Here is a 21558-nt window from a genome sequence, read left to right on the forward strand (position 1 = left end):
CTTGCGATGAAATGTAAACTTCTGGAGTTTACGACCCACAAAGCGGAGTTTGCAAAGGTGGGTGATACAAGGTGATTTGCATCCTATAGCCAATAGAAGTAAATTTGGACCATCTCCAAATAGGAAGGAGGAATGGGATACTGAGGGATAAAAGCTGAGAAACTGTAATCCTTGTTGGAACCGTGATACCATGGCTTCTGGGGTATTACTCTTCTGTATACAGTTCAACATCACTTCAAAGACAAGACCAAGAATTCCTGGGATTTTGAGAGATGAGAAACCTCTATGTTGTCTTCACTACTTCTTGTTAGGTATATGTAAAATCTTGCTCAATAAATTCTACTTGATTCATAAATGCTAGTAATTCCTACCTTGTAGATCAAGCACAACTGAAGATACTAGTGTTAGAAATTAAAAATTCTAACCCAAGTTTGGGGAGGTAGAGCTGGGTGTACATGTGAAAAAAATGGTCTGTTTTCCAAACATGTTGCCGAGGGCAGCACATTGATGAGAAACAAGAGGTCAATAGATCGTCAGGAACACCAAAGATAATGTGAGGGGGCAGAGAAGAGAAGAGATTTTTTTTTTTTACTTTTTCAATAAAATGTATTTGCACGAAGAGAAGAGAATTAATTAGCTAAGTGCAGACTCACCCAACTGGTCATCAGTGGAGGGGCATTAAAGGAAGATGGTGTGGTCACTTGCGTCAAGGTCTGTAGACAGGTCATGAAGGGCTAGGAACAATAATTTACCTTCGTCAGAGTCACATAAGATGCCATTTGTGATTTTGATAAGGGTCGTTTTGGCACTGGCAGGATGGAAACCAAATTGGAGGGATTCAAGCTTGGGAGCTTTAGGAAAGATGGTTATAAAGATTTATCTCAGGCAGCACAAGTGATGGTTACCCTTTACTTGTTACTAGAGCAACACTTGACAGTTCAAGGCACGTTTGTTGATAGGGAAGACATAGTGACGATGTTTCAATTTGAGTAGGAGACCAAAACTAGGAGCTTTAAATATGACGGTCACTAATAAATCCAATAGGGAATTCAGGAGAAACTTATTTTCCAGGGAGTGGTTAGACTGTGGAATCCATTACCAAAGGAACTGTTGAGGCAAACAGGATAAATGTATTTAAAGGGAAGCTTCAAGTACGTGGGGGAGAAAATAATAAAATGTTATGTTGATAGGTTTAGAAAAAGAGTGGGATTTAAAGAGATGTTCATCAAATTTAACTTACCTTCCCGATACAGGGTCAACAGTAAAGACCCAGCCTTGATATGCATTTTTTTCATCTGCAGTGACTTTTACTTCTTTGTTCAGATATTTTTCCCATTCCAAAGGTTTTTTTGTAATCCATTCATTCATATTCACTGTACAAATGCTTTCCCAATCTATCGAAATATGAAAAATATAAATGAAAAACATTGTATTCTTCATCTCATTACTGAAGGTCTTTCTATCTTGCAACAATTTCTTAAAGTAAATCTGCAGATAGGATAAATTCAACTCAATGGTTAAACCACATTTAAAGATCATATACATTAATTCTGAATTAGGCATCACAAAACCAGGAGATGTAGAAGTATTTTTTAAAGAGTACCCAATTCTTTTTTTTTCCCAATTAAGGGGCAATTTAGCGTGGTCAATTCACCTAACCTGCACGTCTTTGGGTTATGGGGGTGAGCCCCATGCAGACAGGGGAGAATGTGCAACTCCACACGGGCAGTGACGCAGAGCCGGGTTCGAACCCAGGTCCTCAGCACCATGAAGCAGCAGTGCTAACCACCCCCCCCCCCCCCCCCCCCCCCCCCCCGCCCGTAGAAGTATAATAAAAGCAAAATACTACAGATGCTGGAAATTTGAAATAAAAACAGAAAATGCTGGAAAAACTCAGCAGGTCTGGCACCATCTGAGAAGAAACAGAATTAACTTTTGAGTCCATATGGCTCTTCTTTAGAGCTTCTTCCACAGAGATATAGAAGTGTTTTAATTCCGTGTTTTGCAAACTTTTTTTCCCGGGACCCACTTTTGCCAACCGGCCAATCTTCATGTCCCATGCCACGTTCACTTACCTTGTTTTTTAAAAAACGATCCATCTTCACAGTCCTCTTGCCAGCAGCTGGAAAATGGAAGCAACTCTGCTCCGTTACTTGCCGCTAAAAGGTGGAAGCAGCTGCCATTCTCAATGTAGAAAAGCTGGTAGCGACTGCTGGGCGCTTCTCCCGCGATTGGGACCACAGCAGGAACGGTGCAACCTATCGATCCACGACACCCACCCCGACACACCTGCTGGTCGCAAGCCGCTCTTTGAAATACCCTGTTGTAATTAATACTATTTTCTTCAAATTAGACATCTTGTCCTCTTTATTACATTACCTCCATTAGACCTGTACAACCCGGGTTGCGCAATGGTTAGCACTACTGCCTCACGCCGCCAAGGACTTGGGTTCGATCTTGGCCCCGGTCACTGTCTGTGTGGAGTTTGCACATTCTCCCCGTGTCTGCGTGGGTCTCATCCCCACACCCCAAAGATATGCAGGTTCGGTGGATTGGCCACACTAAATTGCTCCTTAATTGGAAAAAAGAATTGGGTTCTCTAAAGAAATTTAAAAACAAAAAAACAAAACAGACCCACAGAGACAGGAGAAGGAGGCACATTCACCATGGTACAGAAACTGTTGGGACTACCACTCAACAAAATACACAGCAAGGATGCACATGGCACCATGGTTCAAGAGATCATTCAAGTGGTAGAGGATAGTTTAGTCAGATGGATAGATTCTTTTTCTGCAGCCACAGCTGGGACTTTTGAAGGCTACGTTGCCAGGATAGGGTGGCACTGTTAGCATTGATTAGCACTGTTGCTTCACAGGGCCAAGGACCCGGGTTCGATTCCCGGTTTGGGTCATTGTCAGTGTGGAGTCTGCACGTTCTCCTCATGTCTACGTGGGTTTGCTCCGGGTGCTCCGGTTTCCTCCCACAAGTCCCGAAAGACGAGCTGGTTAGGTGAATTGGACATTCTGAATTCTCCCTCAGTGTATCCGAACAGGCGCTGTAGTGTGGCAACTAGGGACTTTTCATGCAGTGTTAATGTAAGCCTACTTATGACACTAATAAAGATTATTATTATAAAAGATATTGCGGGCGGCACATGGCACAGTGGTTAGCACTGCAGCCTACGGCGCGGAGGACCCGGGTTCGAATCCCGGCCCTGGGTCACTGTCCGAGTGGAGTTTGCACATTCTCCCCGTGCCTGCGTGGGTTTCACCCCCACAACCTAAAGATGTGTAGGTTCGGTGGATTGGCCTTGCTAAATTGTCCCTTAATTGGAAAAAATAATAAATCATTGGGTACTCTAAATTTATTTTAAAAATAAAAGTTATTGCATTTACCTTGTAACATTGGACTCTCTGTAGTTGAATTTGCCTCACAGCTGGAGAAGTACCTAGAGCAGAAGGAGATAATCCACTTTTTGTGGTTCACACAGGAGCCAACAGAGGTGGACAAGGAATGAGATTCTGCTAAAGGGTTTTGTGGAGCTTGGGTCCAAATTAAAAGGCAGAACTTCAAAGATAATAATCTCTAGTTCTAGATTACTGCTTGAACCCCTTAGCATGGAACAAACAGATTAGTGGGGCCAAATGCGTAGTTCAAAGAGTGGTGTAAGAGGCAGTGGTTTCAATTCCTGGAGAACTGGCACCACTTTGGGCTATTCCACTGGGACATGCTGCATTTAAACCAGGTTGGGATCAGTGTCAAATAACCAGGGCGGTAGACAGGTCCCTAAACTAATAAGTGGGAAACCACAGGCTGCGATGAGTTGAGGTTCAGTTTACAAGTTAAAAGTGAAAAGTAGAGCAGGATAGAGCTTTGGGTAAAATCAAGGAGAGTGTATCGGGAAGTGTATCGGAGTGTAGAACAAAAGTAACAAGACATCAGTGACTAAGTCCACATTAAGAAAAAATAGTAAAAAGTTAATTTGAAGCCACTATCTCTGGACAGTCAAAGCATTTTTTGCCATTAATGCATATATCTTATTACAAGAGATGGGTTTGATCCAGTAGCTATTACTGAGACGTGACTGCAAGGTAACCAAGGTTACAACTAAATATTCCTGACTACTTGACTTTTAGAAAAGATAGTCAAAATGGAAAGGCTGCAGGGAGGTAGTCCTGATAAATAGAGAATGAAATAAAGGTAGAAAGGATCTTGGCCCAAAAAATCAGAATACCTCCTGTATAGAATAAGTATGGATGAGGCAAAAAAAATAGCAAAGGACAGAAAACATTGTGCCACACAGATGTTTGTTACACAAAATGAGGACTCATGGGATTGAAGGTATAATATTATGGGCCCGGGTTTAGAGAACCCCAAAGTATATCATGGAGTTCACCTGACCCACAACTTGAAATAGATTTTGGTTATAGGAGCACACGGCCCACTTTACAGGTGTGATGCAACAGAGAACTAAAAGTATTTTAAAACAAAAACAATGGTTATTCTATGAATCCAGTTAACATTTTATATACACAGCAAACAGTTTATCAACTACCAACCATGACCACCCTCCAAAAGATACAGTACTCTATAGATAACCCTTAATAACTTCCCAAACAACATCCATAAGTTAAACCCTTTTTAAATAAAGACAGCAGGTTTAAATTCTCTATAGAAACAGGTATTACTTTGAAATCATCAAGTGATTTGGAGACAGTCTTTAGATTGCAGAGAGATATACAGCTTCTTGTTTGAATGTAGCTCTCCAACTCTGAAAACGAAACTAAACACACTGCAGCTTCCAGCTCAAAACGAAAGTAAAAGGCAGACAGACAGCCCAGCTCCACACCCATTTCTTAAAAGGTACATCCACCTGACAATAGCTTGGATTGAGAATTTGCTAATGGGCAGGAAACACCTCATTTTTGAGTTGGCTGGTTGTAACTAATGAGGTGCCACACGGATCAGTTCTTGGGCCACAGCTACTTACAACCTGTATAATGAGGGAACGAGTAATTTTTTTTCACTCACGCACTTTTAGCCTCCCCTTAAATACATTTATGCTATTTGTCTCAACAGCTTCTTGTGGTAGTGAGTTGCACGCTCTTCAACACCACCCTCTGGAGAAGAGTATCCAGGTTTGCTGATGACACAAAGCTAGGTGGAAACGTAAGCTGTGAAGAGGATACATAGATACTGAAAGGAATTAGACACGCTAAGTGAGCAGGGGAGAAGTTGGCAGGTGGAGTATAATGTGGAAAATATCAAATTATTTTCCAGAACTTTTTTTTTTTTTAAAAAGGTGATAACAGGGATCTGGGCATCCTCATAGAATTTAAGGCAGTTTGGCTGCAATTATATGGGGCGTTGGAATATTGTGTCCAGTTTCAGTCTCCTTATCTAAGAAAATAAATGCTTGAGGGATGCATTAGATTGATTCCTGGGATAAGGCGGCTGTCCTGTGAGGAGATCTTGTGCAGAATGGGCTTGTATTCTCTGCAGTTTAGAATAAAAGGTGATCTTTAAAAAAAAAGAGGTGATCTCCTTGAAAGGTAAAAAATTCTTAGAAATGCTTGACAGGGTAGGCATAAGAAGCCGTTTCCTCTGATTAGAAAGTCTCAAACTAAGAATCATAGTCTCATGATGAGGGAAGTATTTTCAAGACAGATTTGGATGGAGAGGGAATCAAAGGATATGGGAATAAGGCAGGAAAGCGCAGGTGACATAGATAGGCCACAATCTTATTTGAACGGCAGAACAGGCTTGAGGGGCCTTAGAGATGTGTTTCTGCTCCTATTTCTTATGCTCTTAAGCCATCTTGAACACAAATGTCAATCAGTAATACATACATAGAAGATAGGAGCAGGAGGAGGCCTTTTGGCCCTTCGAGCCTGCTCTGCCATTCATCACGATCATGGCTGATCATCCAACTCAATAGCCTAATCCTGCTTTCTCCCCATAGCCTTTGATCCCATTCTCCCCAAGTGCTATATCCAGCCGCCCCTTGAATATATTCAAAGTTTTAGCATCAACTACTTCCTGGGGTAATGAATTCCACAGGCTCACCACTCTTTGTGTGAAGAAGTGTCTCCTTATCTCTGTCCGAAATGGTTTACCCTGAATCCTCAGGCTGTGACCCCTGGTTCTGGACACACCTATCATTGGTAACATGTTCCCTGCATCTACCCTGTCTAGTCCTGTTAGAATTTTATCAGTCTCTATGAGATCCCCCCTCATTCTTCTGAACTCCAGCTAGAACAATCCCAACCTAGTCAATCTCTCCTCATATCAGTCCCGACATCCCTGGAATCAGTCTGGTAAACCTTCGCTGCACACAAGTGTGGCTTCACCAAGGCACTGTACAATTGCAGCAACACATCCCTGCTTCTATACTCGAAACCTCTTGCAATGAAGGCCAGCATACCATTAACCTTCTTTACCGCCTGCTGCACCTGCATGCTTACCTTCAGCGAATGATGCACAAGGACACCCAGGTCCCGCTGCACATTCCCCTCTCCCAATTTACAACCATTCAGGTAGTAATCTGCCTTCTTGTTTTTGCTTCCAAAATGAATAACCTCACACTTATCCAAATTATACTGCATCTGCCATTGGTTTGCCCACTCTCCCAACCTATCCAGATCTTGCTGTAGGATCCCTGCATCCTCGTCACAATTCACCCTCCCACCTAATTTGGTATCATCTGCAAACTGTGAGATGTTACATTTTGTTCCCTCATCCAAATCATTAATATATATTGTGAATAGCTGGGGTCCCAGCACCGATCCCTGTGGTACCCCACTGGTTACTGCCTGTAAATTTGAAAAGGACCCATTAATCCCTACTCTTTGTTTCCTCTCTGACAACCAGTTTTCTATCCACCTCAATACATTTCCTCCAATCCTATACGCTTTAATTTTGCACAATAATCTCTTATGCGGGACTTTGTCAAATGCCTTCTGAAAGTCCAAATATACCACATCGACTGGCTCCCCCTTGTCGACTGTACTGGTTACCTCTTCAAAGAATTCCAACAGATTTGTCAAGCATGATTTTCCCTTCATAAATCCATGCTGACTCTGACTGATCCTGCCACTGCTTTCTAAATGTTCCGCTATAAAGTCCTTGATAATGGATTCAAGCATTTCCCCCAGTACCGATGTTAGGCTTACTGGTCTATAATTCCCTGTTTTCTCTCTACCTCCCTTTTTGAATATCGGACTGACGTGAGCTACCCTCCAATCTGCAGGGACAGTTCCAGAGTCTATAGAATCCCGGAAGCTGACCACCAATGCATCCACTATTTCCAGAGCCACCTCTTTAAGCACTCTGGGATGCAGATTCTCAGGCCCTGGGGATTTATCCGCCTTCAATCCCATCAGTTTTCCAAGCACCATTTCTCTACTAATGTTGATCTCCCTCAGTTCTTCCCTCTCACTAAACCTTTCATTCTCCAACATTTCTGGGATCTGATTAGTGTCCTCATTTGTGAAGACAGAACCAAAGTATGTATTTAATGCTCAGCCATTTCTTTGTCCCTTATTATGCATTCCCCTGTTTCTGTCTGCAATGGGCATGCATTTCTCTTTACCAAACTCTTTCTCTTCACATATCTGTAGAAACTCTTAGTGTCAGTCTTTATGTTCCCTGCAAGCTTCCTTTCGTACTGTACTTTCCCCTTCTTAATCAATCCCTTCATCCTTCTTTGCTGAATTCTAAACTGCTCCCAATCCTCAGACCTATTATTTTTCTTGGCCAATCTGTATGCTTCTTCCTTGGATCGGATACTATTTCTAATTTCCTTTGTAAGCCATGGATTGGCCCTCTTACCCCCTTTGCTTTTGTGTCAGACAGGAATGAACAGTTGCTGTAGTTCCTCCAGGTGTTCCTTGAATGTTTGCCATTGTCTTTCCACTGTCATCCCTTTAAGTAACTCTCCCCAATCTATCAAGGCCAACTCGCGTCTCATATCTTCATAGTTCCCTTCATTAAGATTCAGCACCCTAGTCTCTGAATCAACTACTTCACTCTCCACCTTGATAAAAAATTCTATCATGTTATGGTCGCTCATCCCCAAGGGGTCTCGTACAACCAGACTGGCAATAATTCCCTTCTCATTACACAGTACCCAGTCTAAGATGGCTTGCTCGCTAGTTGATTCCTCTACATATTGGTCAAGAAAACCATCCCGTATACACTCCAGGAATTCCTCCTCTACGGCATTGTGGCTAATTTGATTTGCCCAATCTATGTGAAGATTAAAATCACCCATGATCACCGGTATTCCCTTATTACATGCATCACTCATTTCTTGTTTAATGCCATTCCCAACCTCACCAGTGCAGTTTGGGGGTCTATATATGACACCCACTAATGTTTTTTTGTCCCTTGGTATTTCATACAGACATACATACGTGGAGGAAATAGAGTAAGATTTAAGGAGCGCAACTGTCTGTGTGGAGTTTGCACATTCTCCGTGTGTCTGCGTGGGTCTCACCCCCACAATCCAAAGATGTACAGGTTAGGTGGATTGGCCACGCTAAATTTCCTTTAATTGGAAAAAAATAATTAGGTACCCTAAATTTCTAGGAAAAAAAAGAAAAAAGATTTAAGGAGCAAAACGGAGGGGGGAAAAAAAATCAGCCCTGCATAAAAAGGAAAATAAACTGCCCCGGCCAGTAGTTAATATTGCAATGCTATTAGCTCAGCAATACAGACAAGGACATTTCTCGACTAGATCCTAAATCAAATGGTCGGGATTCAAGTCCCATTCCAGCACATAAACTATCTGCCTGATTGGAAGGACTTTGAAGATCCTGTGGCACTAATCAAGAAGCTCTTGGCATCCTGACCAAAATTCACACTCTGCCCAAACCAATACCATTAACAACATTTTAATCTGGTCATTCTTTTATATATTGTTTGAGACATTACTGGACTGCAGCAGTTCAAGAAGATCACCACCTTCACGAGGGCAATTACGGATGAGCAATAAATGCAGGCCTAGCCAGTGGCACTTACATACTATGAACAAAATTTAAAAAAATTCTTTGTTGCATTTACTTACAAACCAGTGACTTCAGTTTAAGAAGAAATCCTTGTCTGTATTGCACAGCTGAACTTAAAAGATATTCTGAGGATAAGATGTTCCAGAGATTGAACTATCTGTTTTATATTTAGCTGATTTTAATCAGAACTGAGAGAATAGCAGTACAGTTGGTTTCAGCTTCCCAAGCATGGGAAAGGTTCCTATTGCCATATTTATTGTACCCAGTCAGAGAAAGATCCAACTCAGTTGCAAATGGCTGGACCTACGCACGACTGTTTGGGGAAGGTGTCAGATGAGTAACAAACCAAGTTGGACTCATATTATCCTTTGCGCCTGGGTAGCTGTACAAGTCCAAAAAATAAGGAGGTCTTACCAGAGCAAACTGGCGTGAGTAAAAGCAAAATACGGAGCTCCAGTCTGCTGACCCCAAATGCACTCTTCTCCTCCGACCTCCCATCCACTGTTCCCCATGCAACCTCTACATGGGAAGGCATTGGTGTAATGGTACCCCCACCCCTCTCCTCTCCTTGCATCCAACAAAGTCCAGCAGGAAGCCATTCAGCCTATCAAGTCTGTAACAACCCTCCGAGAGAGCACCTTACCTAGACCCACAACCCCATCCTATCCCTGTAACCTCACCTAACCATAAAGGGGCAATTTATAATCATCTTTAATAGTGTCACAAATAGACTTTTATTAACACTGCAATTAAGTTACTGTGAAAATATCCGGCGCCTGTTCAGGTACACTGAAGGATAATTGAGAATGTCTAATTCACCTAACAAACTAACCTGCACATCTTTGGACTGCAGGAGGAAACCGAGCACCTGTAGGAAACCCACAGACACAGGGAGATACTCACCCGAGGTCAGAATCGAACCCGGGTCCCATGTAGTCAGAACACCCATGTGGAATGCCTTCAACATGAGTTGGCAACCCCATGTTTAGCCCACGGAGTGTCTCTCCACTGTTTAGTTTTTATTTGGGTTCCAGCGTTTGCGGTGGTTTGGATTTTGAAGTTCAAGAGAACAAATTGTGACACGAATCAGTGCTGCCTTGCTGCGAGGAGGTGGAAAACGTGGCAGTCTGAGTGCAGGTAAACAGCTGCATAATTTAGAATAAAATATGCTGAAAATTTGAAATCAAAAACAGGAAATGCTGGAAACATTCAGCAGGGCAGGCAACATCTATGGAGATACAAGAATGAACCTTTCAGGTCGATAACCTTCCGTCAGTGTAATTTTACCCCGACTTTATTGAAACACACTTCGGAAATGTAATTCGATAAGATATTAAACCTCGCAATTTGCACAACGCGTCCTAAAACCTAACGAGCTGTTTGATTACTGAGGGATTAAAAGGCGCCGAACAAACCACTCACCGCCTTGCTCCCGGGTTCCGGCGCTTCTCATTTACGTCACCTCGTTCCGTTGTCCCTCCTGAATGACGTATGACCTGCATTGGTATCATAACCGTCAGGCATTTGAAAAAAATCACGTGAGCGTATAAGAGGACCGGCCGTTTCTTCCCTTCCCTCTCGCCGCTGCGAGCTGAGGTCAACCCTGGAGTGTAAGCGAGTAATGTATGTGGAAGTAATGTTTCTTACGTAATATTAATGAATGTTTAAATCTTCAAGATAAACGTCGGATCTCAGTGCTGTCTTGTACTACTTCCCTTGTAATGTGAGAAATATTTATACCCATCAGGATTGTGTCGAGGGAGTGTCATCACAATGTCTTTCCAAATGGCGGGGTCTTTGTTTTTTGCAACAATATACTTTATTCGTAAAATATCTCAAAGAACATTACACATTTCAAAATGGCTACCACACAAAGCTCAATAATATTCTTTTCTACATATGTCACACTGTTGAGACGCGTCCATACAGTCAAAGAAACATCACCGACATTTCTAAATGATCATTACAAATGGTGCAAAGGGCATTTAAGGTGTCCACATCAAAAAAGTTGCACTCTGAGGTGCTTCTGTACAATCGTGATATGTGTAATATTCACAGTATGCATTCAGTATAGATCATACAGCCAATAGGGATTCTATACAATTCCCAGTCCCTCAGTACACGATGGCTGGAAGTTCTTAGATAATGACCCTCTGTGCAACGCCCCCCCCTCCTCCATTGCAGCTCTGTGGCGGCTGTCGCAAGTTTTAATGTGTACTTCAGCCTGTAGTCCTGGGCTTTGGAATGTACTATGCTGCAGCATTCAGGCGAGGACAACTCTACTGGAAGACCAACAGGTTTTGGGTAGACCAAAGTCCTTTTCACCGAGTTGATGATCCTCCAGCAACAGCTGATGTTTGTCTACAGAGTCCTGACCCATGCAACTGCTCAGGATGAACCTTGACAAAAAACCTCCCCTCTCTCTAGACTTTCTTTGCAAAGGCACATTACATGAGGAGGTGGACAACACTCTTCCCCACCACAGTCACCTCTAGGGCAACCTGCAGATTATCATAGATTATCATAGAATGTACAGTGCAGAAGGAGGCCATTCAGCCCATCGAGTCTGAACCGGCTCTTGGAAAGAGCACTCTACCCAAGGTCAACACCTCCACCCTATCCCCATACCCCAGCAACCCCACCCGACACTAAGGGCAATTTATCATGGCCAATCAACCTAACCTGCACATCTTTGGACTGTGGGAGGAAACCCACGCACACATGGGGAGGATGTGCAGACTCCGCACGGACCGTGACCCAAGCCGGAATCGAACCTGGGACCCTGGAGCTGTGAAGCAATTGTGCTATCCACAATGCTACCGTGCTGCCCACAGATGCGGTGAGACACCAGATGTGTTGGAAGGAACTGACGTGGAGGGCCTTTGTCACCACCAGCCAAGCTAGGTCTTGTTGCTTGTTTGAAAGTTCTGGTGATGAGCTATTCTGCCAAATGACCTTGACAGCCTTCTCATGGAACCATGCAACAAGATCCACCATCTTCTTTTCGTAAAGGGCCTCTAGAACATTGTGGGCCTCAGTACGCAAACACCTAGTGTCACTATGTTCTGAAGTTCTACCTGTCCCCAGTGTTGTAACGGGTGGGCCAAAAAAAAAATACTGGACAATCACAGCAGATCTGACCGCATCTGCGGAGAGAGAAGGGAGCTAATGTTTTGAGTCTGGATGACTCTTTGTCAGAGCTGGAGACAACTGGAACTAGGGGCAGATTTCTATTGTTGCCAGAGGGAGGGAGGAGGGGGCATGGTGTGGTGAGGCTGGATAGGGGGCCAATGATAGGTGGAGATAGACAAAGGCGTTGTGGTCAGAAAGACAAAAAGGAATAAAATAGGGGTGATTAAGGCTAAGAAGGGTGCTGATTGTGGCACATGAGATTAGAATGTGTGAATGGCAGAATAAAGGTGAGCAGTGTGTCAAAGGGCAACTAACGGAACAGAGGCCCAAACGGGGGGGGAGGGGGGACAGTGGTGAGGGACAAACCGATCAATGGAAGAAATTAAAATAAATTGATAGAAATAAAAATGCGGTGGAGGAGCGAGTTCACAGTCTGAAGTTGTCGAACTCAAAGTAAAGGATGGGTCTGGCAACACTGCCACGGGACGCTCCAAATAGTTGGACCGCCATACCACCTGTGCCTCGTGGAAAGATTTAGGCAGAGAAACGCCTTCAACCAAATGGCGGAGATCGTCTCGGACCCTCGGTAATCATTGAGTTACAGGGTGCAAAGGAGATGGGGCATGGATGCCCCTTACACCGAATCAGTACTCCCTTTTGCAATCAGTACTCTCTGCAGTAGCAAGTCATCTACATACTGGACCAGACAGTCGGGGCGGGAAAATTTTGCTAGTCCATTTGCTAGCTGTCGGTTGCAAATGGAGGGGGAGTTGTGGAAGGCACGTCCACGTATACTGCTGTCCCAGGAATGTGAAGGTGAATTTGTACTGGCACGCTTCATCCAATGGAATGGACCAAAAGCCGTTGCTAATGTCCAAAACCGAAAAAAAAATTGACTGGAGTCCCTGTTTGAGCATGGTCTCGGGACTCGTGGCTACGGTGGGAGCTGCTACTGGGGTTACTTTGTTCAGTTCCCGGTAATCAATGGTCAGTCACCATGATCCATCGGGTTTCCTGACGGGCCAAATTGGTGCGTTTGTGGAGGCTACTGATCTGAGTACGCCTTGATCCAGCCAACTCTATTACCGTTGAAATTTCTCCCTCTGCCTCTTGGGGAAAACCATACTGCCTTTGGGGTCTGGGGTCAGGACCTGTAATATTTACCAAGCCAGCTATCTTGCCACAGTCGTGCTTGTGCTGTGCAAATGCTGCTTTGTGTTGCTGCAGGACTTCCCTAACCTGTTTGTCCTGACTAATGGCTCGCGGGTCGAACCAGAAGTCTCCTACTGAGCTAATCCTGTTTTCATAGTCCCCAACTGTGTGGCGGGGGCTCGTGCTGCCTTTGCCATTCTCCAAACACATTTATTAACTGGATCAAAAGAGAGATTGTGGGAGCTCATAAAATCGATTCCTAGGAGGTGTTCAGCTGTCTGGGATAGATCGACCAAAACTACGTGGTGTTTAGTTGTGATGTTCCCTTTTGTATCGCTACAGGGGCTGTGATGTGTCCTTGTTGTAAACTACCTGTAAAGCCGCTGAGTGTGATGGTGTCTCTTGTGGGCCACGTGTCTCACTGAAATATCGTGGAGGAATTGAGTGTGGTGCCAAAGAAATTCTACGGGGTGTCCCCGGACTTTGCCTGCTACGACCGGTCTACCGGACTTGTCCCAAAGGGTGTCGCAGACCCAAGTTGGGGAGCCCGAACACCGTCAGTCGGTGCCGTTCATGTCCATGTTCTCTGAACAGACGCTAATGCTATGGATTGGCTTTGCCCTATTCTTATTTAGGGTGCCTGTCTGTTGGTTTCTCTGCTGCTTTTGGGGCATGTTGCACTCTCGTACAAAGTGTCCTAATTGTCCACAGTTGTAACATTCCTGGGGTTTTGGCTGTGGTGGGCTGTTCCTGCCCTCATTTACCCATGCAGGGTTCTGGTGTGCTTTAACTGGATTCATGTCTGCCTGCTCTTCCTCTGGTTTTGCAAATGCGGTTTTGCCTTGGACTGATTGTTCCCAAGCGCGGGACAATCTCTTCAAAACCCATTTCCCTTTGTGGGCCTGGTCATAATTTGCGCAAGCTCTCTGTCCTGCGTCTGTCGCGTGAGAGACTAGGATTCGAGTCCATTTGGCCATGTTATCTGGGGACAAATGGGCGCGGGCTAACTCTCCGAAAACTGCTGTGAAATGTATCCACAAGCGTCCAACAAACGCTGTGGGGTGCTCTGTCTTCTTTTGCCTACACTTGTTTAGGCCTTCTACCAGGTCTCCTCTGTTATAGCTGATCGCATCTAGGATCACTGTGTGCATCTCTTGGAGTGTGCCTCCTCCTACATTCTGTGGATCGGGAAGGGCTGCCACGACTGAAGGGTCGAGGCTTAAAACTGTGAGCTTCACTTGCTCCTTTTCGTCCAGGCCGTACATGGTAGCCTGCTGTTTAACTCTAGCGAAAAACTGGTGGCGGTCTGATGTGGGAAGAAACGGTGTAATTTTTCCACACGCGTCCCGTAATTGGGTCACGTTGTGGTTATAGGGTTCATGGGGGTGTGTTCTGCCTGTTCAGTCGGGGCTTGGGTGCTTTTCTCTTTTGGGGTTTTTCTTGCGTACATAGAACATAGAAAATACAGCACAGAACAGGCCCTTCGGCCCACGATGTTGTGCCGAACCTTTGTCCTAGATTAATCATAGATTATCATTGAATTTACAGTGCAGAAGGAGGCCATTCGGCCCTTTGAGTCTGCACCAGCTCTTGGAAAGTGCACCCTACCCAAACTCAACACCTCCACCCAACACCATGTCCCATGTACGTATCTGTGGGCAGTCTCATTTAACTTCTGCCAATCGGGGCCATTCTCCTGGTCTAATTGGGGTCCAAACGTACTTTGAAACCCATTCTGGACAGAAAGCAGAGATTGCAATTGTGCAATTTGCTTCCGGCACTTTGCGTGATCTGCGGAGCTATGCCTTTGTTCCGTCATGGAAGTGTGGAGCACTCGTAGGGCTGCTTTCAAATCATTGCACTGTTTCTGCAATTTCTCTACCTGTTGCTTGATTTCTTGTCTCACCAAGACTGCACGTTGCGTGTCCTGGTAGGCCTTATCATATTGGGTCTGAAAACTACTCAAATGGGAGAGACAAGACTGGTGTGCCATCTTGGCACCATCCACCTCTCTGTCCCTCGCTGCTAACCGCTCTTTTAAATCTTTATTCTCTTTCTCAAACTCGTTCATATCTCCCTCACTACTTTTGTCTCTCTCCTCTACCTCTCTACGGAGCGTCCTAACGACCCCCTCTGTGCCTTGCAATTGTGCCAAGCAGGACACTATTGCCATCGGCTTGCGAGCTTTCCCTAAGCTCTTCTTGTGGATCTCTGACAGGTTCTTCCACCAAGTATGTCCTATACTCCCGGGACCTGTTTCATCATTCGTGCAGAATTCGCTCCAAAGGGGCAATCCTTTCCCTTTGAGGTACTTTCTGATTTCCTCTTCCCCATACAGGACACTGTCCTACTCTACTGGTTGCTGCGACCTCAAATTCCTGGGGGTTCATAAGGCGTTCCATTGCCTTCATTGCCATTTTCTCTATCTGGGTTCTCTACTGAATTTGGAACAGGGGATGATAAAGTGGTGATGTAAACACGGGTATGGCTTACACTAATTTCCGGCCTACAAAACTCCCGACAGTTTTACGCAACAAAATCTCTCGGGTTTACCTTATATCCCTGTTAGTACGCATGCATTAACACACTCCCGAATCTCAGAGGTTTGATCAGTACTGTTCTCACACTTGTGGTTTTTCTGTTTCCAATTGGATTCCAATTCAAATTTGGGTTCTCTCAGAGTGGTTAGGCCACTTCTAAGTCGAGTCCCGGCAGAGTCGCCAGTAAATGTTGCTAATTGTGTTTCTCTTAATTTGGCTCTGAAGATGGCGGCCAATATGGTCGCCTTCCTTAATTCTAATACGTTTTGCTCGAGTCGCCAGGTATCTTTTGATACCGCCACAACGTTCAAAACCGAATGCTGATCAAAGACTCGATACACCAGTTAGTAAGTTCAAACTCAATGCTCATTTATTTACACACACAGTCAAATATACTCGTGCATAAAACTCTACAAACTAAACTATCACTACTGCTAAAGCCTATATTTAGCTTCGGGCGCCCACTCAGTCAGAGGAACAATGGCCGTTGTTCGGTTCTGAGACTGCTGGGGTCGAACTGGTACGGAATAACAGCTAGGAACGTCTGTCTCGTAGCGTGCGTTGACCTTGGACTTACTTGTTCTGATGTTGCTTTGGCAGGTCTTTCCTTGGTGAGAGCCGGAGCCACAAGAGAGCGATTCTCTCTTGGGGGATTCTTCTTATACCCAAAAGGGGCTTTGCGCGCTTTTGGGCGGGCCTTGAACTTGGCCCCAATTAATTGGGAAGTTTCCCAATCGTTCCTATCGATTTCCTCCAGTAGAGGGGTGGGTGCCCTGATGGCTGGGCGTGTCCTAGGTGGCCGTTGGCCTGTTTTGTTCTGGTCTCTGGCGCCGGGATGTCTGCCTTGGTATCGTTTACTTAAATGTTACTCTTTTGTCCCCGGGGATGGTTCATTAGTATGGCAATGGTTTTGCAGTATCGGTCTTATCTGGGAGCTACGGCTCCAATCAACAGACAAACCCTGCACCTGTTTGCTTTCTCAGTATTGTCCATTTTCCCTGTAATCTTTGCAAAGTGTTCATTTTGTAATCGGCAAGTGGCCATCCCAGATGGCTACAGGATAGATTCAAAGTAATTGATGGTGGGGGTTCATGTGATGTGAGTGCTGTGTTTTCACGAGTTCTGGCTCTGCTCGTTTTCTTTTTTTAAAACTTTTCCAATTAAAGGGCAATTTAGCGTGGCCAATTCACCGACCATGCACATCTTTGGGTTGTGGGGGTGAGACCCACGCTGACAAGGGGAGAATGTGCAAACTCGCACAGACAGTGACCCAGGCCGGGATCGAACCCAGGTCCTCGGCGCCGTGAGGCAGCAGTGCTAACCATTGCTCTGCCTTCCTGCTTTCTCTGTTCGCCTTTCAATCATTTAAATTTATGCTTGTGCGCATTTCATAATTGTCTTTTTTCGAGACACATGCTTGGTGATATGTCCCTGGATGATCCTGATTGGAGTTTTGCAATGAGCCGAGTTAAATCGTTAAGAATCCTCATGTGATTGAGGCGGTCAGAGCTGGCTGGGGTGGAAGGGTGTACTTGCTGTCGAGGGAGTGCAGAGAAAGCTTACCAGACTGATCCCTGGGGTGGCGGGACTGACGTATGAGGAGAGATTGACTAGGTTAGGATTATATTTGCTGGAGTTCCGAAGAATGAGGGAGGATCTCACAGAAAGCTATAAATTCTAACAGGACTAGACAGGGTAGATACAGGAAGGATGTTCCCGATGGTGGGGGACCAGAACCAGGGGTCATCGTCTAAGGATACAAGGTAAACCTTTTAGGACTGAGATGAGGAGAAATTTCTTCACTCAGAGTGGTAAGTGTGTGGAATTTGCTACCACAGGAAGCAGTGTTGTCTGTAAAATTCAGACACTTCAACCAGTTTATTATTCAAACGTTATACCCAGGTGCCCTTATTTGCAAGATAAACAAAGGACAGACCCAAATTAACAATTCAACCCAAGTTTATTTTCAAACACAAAACAGTTATCCCCAAATTTTCCCAGTTAGAATATGCATAAGATTCTTAATACTACCCCTGCCGATGATCTGGATCGAGCTACAGGTTCAGTCCTCTGAGTCTTAGGGCCATCATCTGCAAAGATGGATCTTGCACACTGCTTCGTTTTGTCCTCTGGTCCACCGTTGAGTCTTCGCCGCTGCCTCTGCGTAGAGTCTTCTCTGGGGAGGGTATCTGTATGCCTCCTAACCCCCTCTTCACCCTTCCAGAAGCTTCTCTGGCCCTCAGTCAATGAGGTTGTTGTGCGGGGGTTGCAACACCCAATGGAGTTGCCGATTGTAACTCTGCAGGACACCAGGAACTCCCCCCAGAGGTCCATCCTCAGGTGCATTGCTTGCACGTAACCTCATCCCATATAGGGAGGTCAAGGTGCCAAAAAGCCTGGCTTCATCTGGCCAATCTGCAACAATCGATCCATTTTAATGGGGATGATTATCTTCGGAGGACAAGCCCGAACTTGCCCCGACTGTTTGTCTCTGTCCAGTGTATTTGAGTTTGATGTTTGACTTCCCATCAGGTCTGTCTGAGATTCTGACTGTGGCTTTAATTTAAAATGCCCAATTCTTAATTTAAAGTGTTCAATTCTGAAATAACTTTTTTTTTAATTTTAAAATAAATTTAGAGTACCCAAATTATCTTTTTTCCAATTAAGGGGCAATTTAGCGTGGCCAATCCACCTAACTAATAAGGGCAGCACGGTAGCATTGTGGATAGCACAATTGCTTCACAGCTCCAGGGTCTCAGGTTCGATTCCGGCTTGGGTCACTCTGTGTGCGGAGTCTGCACATCCTCCCCGTGTGTGCGTGGGTTTCCGCCGGGTGCTCCGGTTTCCTCACGCAGTCCAAAGATGTGCAGGTTAGGTGGATTGGCCATGATAAATCGCCCTTAGTGTCCTAAATTGCGCTTAATGTTGGGTGGGGTTACTGGGTTATGGGGATAGGGTAGAGGTGTTGAGCTTGGGTAGGGTGCTCTTTCCAAGATGAAGACTCGATGGGCCGAATGGCCTCCTTCTGCACTGTAAATTCTATGATAATCTATGATAACTTGCACATCTTTGGGTTGTGGGGGTGAACCCCACACAGACACGAGGAGAATGTGCAAACTCCACACGGACAGTGACCCAGGCCCGGGATTTGCACCCAGTGCTAACCACTGTGCTGCCCCCTCAATTCTGTAATAATAATAATCTTTATTAGTGTCACAAGTAGGCTTACATTAAGAACATAAGAACTAGTAGCAGGAGTAGGCCATCTTGCCCTTCGAGCCTTCTCCGCCATTCAATGAGATCATGGCTGATCTTTTGTGGACTCAGCTCCACTTTCCCCCCCAAAACAACATAACCCTTTATTGTTCAAAAAACTATCCATCTTTATTTGAAAACATTTAATGAAGGAGCCTCAACTGCTTCACTTGGCAGAGAATTCCATAGATTCCATAGATTCACAAGAAGTTCCTCCTAAAATCAGTCCTAAATCTACTTCCCCTTATTTTGAGGCTTTCACCCGCCAGTGGAAACAACCTGCCCGCATTTATACTACCTTCATAATTTGATATGTTTCTATAAGATCCCCCCCACATCCTTCTAATTCCAACAAGTACAGTCCCAGTCCACTCAACCTCTCCTCGTAATCCAGCCCCTCAACTCTGGGATTAACCGAGTGAATCTCCTCTGTACACCCTCCAGCGCCAGTACGTCCTTTCTAAGGAGACCAAAACTGAACGCAATAGTCCAGGTGTGGCCTCACTAACACCTTACACAGTTGCAGCATAACCTCCCTAGTCTTAAACTCCATCCCTCTAACAATGAAGGACAAAACTCCATTTGCCTTCTTAATCACCTGTTGCACCTGTAAACCAACTATTTGCGACTCATGCATTAGGACACCCAGATCCCTCTGCACAGCAGCATGTTTTAATATTTTATCATTTAAATAATAATCCCTTTTGCTGTTATTCCTACCAAAATGGATAACCTCACGTTTGTCAACATTGTATTCCATCTGTCAGACCCTAACCCATTCACTTAAACTATCCAAATCCCTCTGCAGAGTTCCAGCATCCTCTGCACTTTTAGCTTTACCACTCATCTTAGTGTCGTCTGCAAACCTGGACACATTGCACTTGGTCCCCAACTCCAAATCATCCATGTTAACACTGCAATGAAGTTACTGTGAAAATCTCCTGGTCGCCACACTCCAGCGCCTGTTCAGGAACATTGAGGGAGAATTCAGAATGTCCAATTCACCTAACATGCATGTCTTTTGGGACTTGTGGGAGGAAACCGGAGCACCCGGAGGAAACCCACGGGGACAACGTGCAGACACTGCACAGACAGTGACCCAAGCCAGGAATCGAAACTGGGTCCCTGGCGCTGTGAAGCAATGGTGCTAGTCACTGTGCCGCAAACTTGGAATTATATCACCGTTCCTTTACTGTCGCTGGGTCAAAATCCTGGAACTCCCTCCATACACAATGGGTATACCTACACCACATGGACAGAAGCAGTTCAAGAAGGCACCTCACCATCTCAAGGGCAATTGGGGATAGGAAACAAATGCTGGCCTAGCCAGCGAAGCCCAGGTCCTGTAAAAATGAATTTTTGAAAAGCTGAATATTGAATTAATGATGTGTGCAAAATATCTTTATCCTAATGTACCCTGGTCTGGTAAGATGTGCAGAGCAGGACGAGGGGTGGGGTTCGTAGGATTAGTTCTGTCCTCGCTATTTTCGAGGAAGGTTCTACCCCAGTGAAAGCTAATCTCTTTTTTTGCTTAGTGCCCTTTCCTTTTTCAGCTTCAAGCAGATTGTGTGTATCCTGTTGAGGACTGGGATTTGTTTGGCTGGTGCTTGGTGGTGACAGTTCCTGATTGTCATTCTGTGGTTATATTACAGCTATCTGTTCTGGCCTGGAGAAGAGTTTAATTTGTGCTGTGGATACTCAATTGCCCTTTTAGTTCTGAGGTTCTCGGGATATTGCTTTCTTCTGTCATTTAGTTTTGAAGTTATGGGTATGATGTAGGTCTGTGATGTTGCTTGTATCCAGTTCTGGTGCAGACAGGTCCTATATCCATGAAGGGAATATGTAGGGAATTTTTTCCTGATTCATCCGATTTTATTTGTTCCAGTTCTTGTGATGGCTACAGTTTTACACTGTACCTGTTGTACATTGAAACCTTTGGCTTGCTTTCCTCCTCTTGTTTATTGTGAGGTGATTTTTGTAAAAATTGAAAATTCCAATAGAAATACCTTTTTTTTTAAACTAGCCTTGGATAGGTCACTATTTCCCAAATTAAACTAGATCTATAAATATTGCTGCCTGGACAACATATAACAAGAAAATCTCTGAAACTGCAGTTTTAAAAATATCACTGTTACCATGACAGAGCGTTTCCTTTACCACGTACACAGAGGAAATGCAATTAGCTGTAATGATGTCAGCTGCATAAATTATTTCACTTGTAAAACATTAATCAAATACAAAGACTAAAATTTTAAAATCATATTGAAGGTAGCCCATTGTTCAGCTACAGTTTTTCCTGCTGACCTTTGGTTCCAGTCGATCCAGCCTAGATCCGTTCTTGCGCCACTGAAATCAGCTCTCCCCCAGTTAATTATTCTTACCCTGAATTGCCCATTGGCTTTTTCTGCCATTATCCTAAATATTATGATACAATAATCACTCTCCTAGATGCTGCTCCACTGACACTTGAT

The 21558-nt window shown here is 44.6% G+C and overlaps 1 protein-coding gene across 3 annotated transcripts in view; it reads right to left on the minus strand.

Moving 5' to 3' along the window:
* The window catches only part of gemin6 (gem (nuclear organelle) associated protein 6), a 76409-nt gene that overhangs the window by 9427 nt on the left and 45424 nt on the right, over window positions 1-21558 (minus strand). The window contains exons 1-2 of one of the 3 annotated variants that reach the window (XM_072504442.1): window positions 10431-10520; window positions 1241-1394 (exon numbers count right to left, since the gene is read on the minus strand). In XM_072504442.1, coding sequence (XP_072360543.1) covers window positions 1241-1394; window positions 10431-10461 — 185 coding nt within the window. In that variant the 5' untranslated portion in view covers window positions 10462-10520. Of the gene's footprint in view, window positions 1-1240; window positions 1395-2075; window positions 2267-10430; window positions 10521-21558 lie in introns of those variants that run through there. The other 2 variants (XM_072504450.1, XM_072504459.1) reach the window with 2 other exon arrangements.

This window comes from Scyliorhinus torazame, chromosome 1 (assembly GCF_047496885.1).
Source record: "Scyliorhinus torazame isolate Kashiwa2021f chromosome 1, sScyTor2.1, whole genome shotgun sequence".
Taxonomy (NCBI): domain Eukaryota; kingdom Metazoa; phylum Chordata; class Chondrichthyes; order Carcharhiniformes; family Scyliorhinidae; genus Scyliorhinus; species Scyliorhinus torazame.